The following is a 6,125-nucleotide window of genomic DNA, read 5'->3' as shown; positions in this document are numbered from 1 at the left end:
CATGCAGAGGAAGGCGCCAAAATGCCACTGAGCCTGCTCTCATGTAGCTCCGCCCCCCGCCATGGTGCCGGAGCTAATACAGTATTTTTATACTGGCCATGTCTCATAAGCAGTAAAAACCTCACATAAATGCTTGGGGCTATAGCGGGTCCACCCCAGGAGGGACCCGTACACCACACCCGCGCTGTCAGCCGCACAGTAAACCGGGGGACTCCCCTAGCTGGGCCACCGGTTGGTACTCACCACCGATGTTCACCTTCAGGCAGCGTTAGGGGTGTGCGGCATGCTGCAGCTGCGACTGCCAAGGTGCCATGCTACGCTGAACATACAGCACCTTAGGACGGTGGTCCTGCAGCGGGGAAGCGGCTCTGCACCTCAAGAGGACAGTGACTGCCCCTCCCCCTCCTAACTCCCACGGTGCAGGTATGCTGTTGCCCAAACAGCATACCGAAATAAATAAAACTTTAAAAGAAATTGAAAAAAAAAACTCTGGAGCTGCAGAGTGTGCATCATCTCCTGAGGGCACTCTTTCTAAACTGAGCTGTAGGAGGGGGCATAGAGGGGAGGAGCCAGCACACCCAGTGGAAGAAATTTAAAGTGCACTTGCTCCTTTGGACCAGTCTATACCCCATCGTACTATTCTGTCCCCAATATCCCTTATGGATGCTAGAGAAAAACAGTAACTTCTGAGTTCTGCTATAGTATAAAAAAAAATTTAACCCTAGTGTGTGTGTGTGCGTGTACATGTGATAGGGAATGTAGATTGTAAGCTCCCCTGGGGCAGGGACTGATGTGAATGACCAAATGTTCTCTGTAAAGCGCTGCGGAATATGTGTGCGCTATATAAATAACTGGTAATAATATAAATAAATAAATAATGTAATTAGTGTAACCATATTAAAATAAAGAAACAGACATAACAGCTTTTATGTGAAAAGATAAATCTATTTAATAACATTCTAAGATGACAAGTACACATGACTGCATTATCGGAAATATACCAAATCATATAATAAATAGGGCCTATATATATATATATATGCATATTCTGATAGTCCATTATACGGTGCTCCCTTAAGTCTGTTCCATTATAGGGGATAATTCCAAGTTGATCGCAGCAGGAAATTTTTTAGCAGTTGGGCAAAACCATGTGCACTGCAGGTGGGGCAGATATAACATTTGCAGAGAGAGTTAGATTTGGGTGGGTTATTTTGTTTCTGTGCAGGGTAAATACTGGCTGCTTTTATTTTTACACTGCAATTTAGATTGCAGATTTAACTCACCACACCCAAATCTCTCTCTCTCTGCACATGTTACATCTGCCTCCCCTGCAGTGCACATGGTTTTGCCCAACTAACAAAATTCCTGCTGCGATCAACTCAGAATTACCCCCATAGTCCAGATAAATGCAAAGAATTGAAGAAAAGGGCACTTATCTCTTTATAGAAAAATACATATACTTTTGTTTTCACCCAGGCTGGGCACTCAAAAAAGAATAACATATCACAGTGGCTCAGCATAAAAAATCACATGAAATCATAGTCAATCTTTATGGCACCAAAAATGGCAAAAACAGTTATGACATGTCTGCTTAAAAAACATTAGGATGGTAACTTATCGTCTGTTGACCTCGGCCAGTAGATGATCGTTCAAGACCACTACATCATGTCACTGCCACCCTATGTAGTGTAGCGCCATCTGAGGGTGGACACCCCCGCCGCACCTAATAAATACTTCCAGATAAATTACAATTACTTGCTGGTGTGTTGGCCTGTCGTCCCACTCCCCACAGCGTGCGTTCCACCAGTCTGCGCATGCGCCGCCCATCATCCATGTTGATACTCACTCTGGTCCAATGGGACGCTCATGCGTTCCACGGGCTACTGACTTCCGGAATTTGCGCTCCAACCACCGCTGCATCACTTCCGGTGGTGTGCAGTGTGCACTATCAAAACTCATAGGTTGTTAGGGACATCACCATGGATACAAGGCGCCTTGAGCATCAGGCTACCACCCGCACATCACTGCCCCGTCTCCCAGATAGCACCAATATAATATACCCATATTCATGTCAAAGAAATAATGTACTGCTGTTTTTTATATATATTAAGGACCAATGAGGGAATATATAAATTCCGCAAATCTAATGCAGCATAACTGGGGGGCATCACAACACTGGGGTTGCTATGGACAACCAAAGTCAGCAATAATGATCAAAGTCAACTGTCAATCTTATATCGTTAATGTCAAATTCACACCAAAAGACTGTAATACATATGTGCACATTATAGACGTGTCCACCTCCAGAAAGGCCCCCACTGATGCATATGTGCAGATTATAGATGTGTCCACCTCCAGAAAGGCCCCCACTGATACATATGTGCAGATTATAGACGTGTCCACCTCCAGAAAGGCCCCCGCTGATACATATGTGCAGATTATAAACGTGTCCACCTCCAGAAAGGCCCCCACTGATACATATGTGCAGATTATAGATGTGTCCACCTCCAGAAAGGCCCCCACTGATACATATGTGCAGATTACAGACGTGTCCACCTCCAGAAAGGCCCCCACTGATACATATGTGCAGATTATAGACGTGTCCACCTCCAGAAAGGCCCCCACTGATACATATGTGCAGGTTATAGACGTGTCCACCTCCAGAAAGGCCCCCACTGATGCATTCATGATTGAGTGCCAGCTGCAACAACTGACAATATAAAAAAAACAGAAATAAAAAATAAACTATAGCTACATTAATCACAAACTTCCACTAAATATCAGGTAGACACCCACAATATCACAATCTATCACCAAATGGCAGAAAATTACTTCAGATTGAATCTAGATGGATCTATAAGTTAGATACTAAATCCCCTCGGGGTCTAAATGAAAGTATCAACATGAAATGCTTTTTATAATGAATGGTGGTTGAGTGATATTATAGTGATATTACATCGCTGACCTTTAAATGATGTCTCATATTGTGATTTCTTTTATTTGAATATTTGTTTTTCTTTATCATTTGGTGATAGATTGTGATATTGTTGGTGTCCTTGATACAGTATGTACTGTGAGTGCAGGTTACTGGAGACTAACGAGCCAGTCAGATGTACGTTTACAGTACATCATAAATGCAGGTCACCAGAGACAGGATCAGATGCACCTTGTGAATGCAGGTCACCAGAGACAGGATCAGATGCAGATGCACCTTGTGAATGCAGGTCACCAGAGACAGGATCAGATGCAGATGCACCTTGTGAATGCACGTCACCAGAGACAGGATCAGATGCAGATGCACCTTGTGAATGCAGGTCACCAGAGACAGGATCAGATGCAGATGTACCTTGTGAATGCAGGTCACTGGAGACAGGATCAGATGCACCTTGTGAATGCAGGTCACTGGAGACAGGATCAGATGCAGATGCACCTTGTGAATGCAGGTCACCAGAGACAGGATCATATGTAGATGCACCTTGTGAATGCAGGTCACCAGAGACAGGATCAGATGCAGATGCACCTTGTGAATGCAGATCACTGGAGACAGGATCATATGTAGATGCACCTTGTGAATGCAGGTCACCAGAGACAGGATCAGATGCAGATGCACCTTGTGAATGCAGGTCACTGGAGACAGGAACAGATACACTTTGTGAATGCAGGTCACCAGAGACAGGATCAGATGCAGATGCACCTTGTGAATGCAGGTCACCAGAGACAGGATCAGATGCAGATGCACCTTGTGAATGCAGGTCACTGGAGACAGGAACAGATACACTTTGTGAATGCAGGTCACCAGAGACAGGATCAGATGCAGATGCACCTTGTGAATGCAGGTCACCAGAGACAGGATCAGATGCAGATGCACCTTGTGAATGCAGGTCACCAGAGACAGGATCAGATGCAGATGCACCTTGTGAATGCAGGTCACCAGAGACAGGATCAGATGCAGATGCACCTTGTGAATGCAGGTCCCCGGAGACAGGATCAGATGCAGATGATCACTGTGAATGCAGGTCACTGGAGACAGGATTAGATGCAACTTGTGAATGCAGGTTACTGGAGACAGGATCAGATGCAGGAACTGGAATACAGCTTAGATCCAATAAAGTCAGGAGACTGCTCTCTGGAAGAAAAAAGTTGTTCTGGCAATGAGCTGGACTCAGATGATGGTTTAAATTGTGCACTCCCAGAGCTTATTGGCTAAAAAGGTCTTGTGTGCACGGCTGCTGGAATCTGGTTGGCAGATGGAATCATGTGGAAAAATCCATGATGACCACATGCATGCACCACCACCATAGGACATCAATGAAGCAGTGCCGGCCCAAGTCTGAGGGATGCCGTATGCGACCAGGGTGGGCATGGATGGGCGTGACATGACATTGGTAACTAGGGCTAACACTCTGATGTGAGAAGAGGAAGATGCTTTGGATGAGGGCATTAGATATGTAGCTAGCCAGTTCATCTATGGAGGTGTGGAGAAAAGACTGGGTCCAGATCACATTACTTTATGGCAGGTGATCACCTTATGACCTGTCCGGTCTGTCTAATGCAGGAGATAGTAAATTACTCTGCTTTTGGCATGCTTAGTGTTTGTTTTTCTTCCTTTTTTATTTGAGAGTTTCCAGTGCGAACACTTTAGAAAGACCTTTCCTAACCAATATTGAGAGAAGCTCATGTATTTCTGGGGTGACCTTTTTCTGCTAAAGTATTACAATAAATATTGGTCTTGTATTTAGCATTTTGCAGACTTTTGTCTGTTATCGCTAAACTGTTTTCAGTGAATCTTTGCCCAGGTGTTTGGTACGTTCATTATTACTGTTGGCAGCAAACATTCAGTTAGGTTGGTTTATATAATCTGTATTAATTATCATTATAATCAACGAACATCTTTTCTTTGGAGACATGTGTAGTAAACTGACTAATACAATCTTCTGTTTATAACTAATGACACTGAACATACTCTGTTGGGGATTATTACATGTAGCTTTACTCCATGAATGGTTACTACCAGTCAGAAAGCCATGCACTGTTTCTACCTGATTACTCTATATCCCAATCTCATTTACTAGATGCACACCCCAAACTTTATACCATGACTACAAGCAAAGGTCAGTCATATAGCAATACTCTATATAATAGCAGATCTCACAGATTGAAGCCATATCAGACATAAAAGAGAGTTATTATCCATTTTAAGGATTGCTGTAGCTTAGGGTTACCGTGAATGAGAATGGCGGACTGGACAGCACCGATTGAAGAGAGAATCATCGTACAGATCCAGTATTCCCAACTATACTCAGCAAATACATCCAGTCCAACAACTACCATGACAAGGAGCATTAATGTATAGAAAGCTATGAGATACACCATGGTGTTTACAGCACGTTGATAATCTTTTATATTCGTATTAACATTTGCCACCATGTTCCTCTTCATCTGCCGGTCATACAACTTGAGGTACCCGGCACTGCCGGCTGTGGCTGTTACTGCAACAAGGGCAGGAAGAGTGTTGAGAATTAGGACGATGTTCATAAAACTGAAACTAGGTTCATTGGTTTCTGAGGTGACATTTACTGCAATTATAGATGAGTTCTGCTGGGCCGGTTGTTGGGTGCAAATAAGAAGTGATAAGAAACTTCCACAAAGAGAAACAATTTCTGCCGTTAGTATCATCCCCAGGACAACTGCACCGATCTTCTTCTTCACCCATGCCAGCACGCGGGACTGAATGTCTACGATTTTTGTAAAGTAGAAGAAGCTTAGACTGGCTGTGAGCCACACGCTGGATGTAATGATGTACAATGTTGTGTAATCAATAAAGAGACAAACATAAATTTGTTGTATAACTTGTGGCCACATAAAGCTAATTAGAATGTTTGCAGTCATTATTATTGTATATAATACATTAGAAATGCACAAAGAGATCAGGATGATGTTGCTGGTGACAATATTGCTTCTTTTGCAGCCAGATAGTGAGAATATGATAAAGAAATTGGAGAATAATCCAGTAACAGCCTCAACTGCTAATATAACAAGGAAAGTCACAGTATCCAGATTACCCATGTCAAGAGATATCTAGAATATATCCAGCAGTCGGCAATGTCCATAATACTGTATATCTT

At 43.3% G+C, this 6,125-nt stretch overlaps 1 protein-coding gene across 1 annotated transcript; it reads right to left on the bottom strand.

Moving 5' to 3' along the window:
• Nucleotides 1-5,166: 5,166 nt before the first annotated feature.
• Nucleotides 5,167-5,889, bottom strand: LOC134944393 (taste receptor type 2 member 143-like). Its single transcript, XM_063932973.1, has one exon. It carries the CDS (start codon nucleotides 5,887-5,889, stop codon nucleotides 5,167-5,169), a length of 723 nt encoding a protein of 240 aa, XP_063789043.1.
• Between the last annotated feature and the right edge of the window lie 236 nt (nucleotides 5,890-6,125).

Source organism: Pseudophryne corroboree, chromosome 7 (genome assembly GCF_028390025.1).
Source record: "Pseudophryne corroboree isolate aPseCor3 chromosome 7, aPseCor3.hap2, whole genome shotgun sequence".
Classification (NCBI taxonomy): domain Eukaryota; kingdom Metazoa; phylum Chordata; class Amphibia; order Anura; family Myobatrachidae; genus Pseudophryne; species Pseudophryne corroboree.
The sequence above is the reverse complement of the archived record's forward strand: the minus strand, read 5'-3'. Positions and strand labels throughout refer to the sequence as shown.

What these genes read in the sequence shown, in the direction of transcription:
- LOC134944393 (XM_063932973.1), bottom strand. Translation starts at nt 5,889, where the DNA reads ATGACTGCAAACATTCTAATTAGCTTTATGTGGCCACAAGTTATACAA.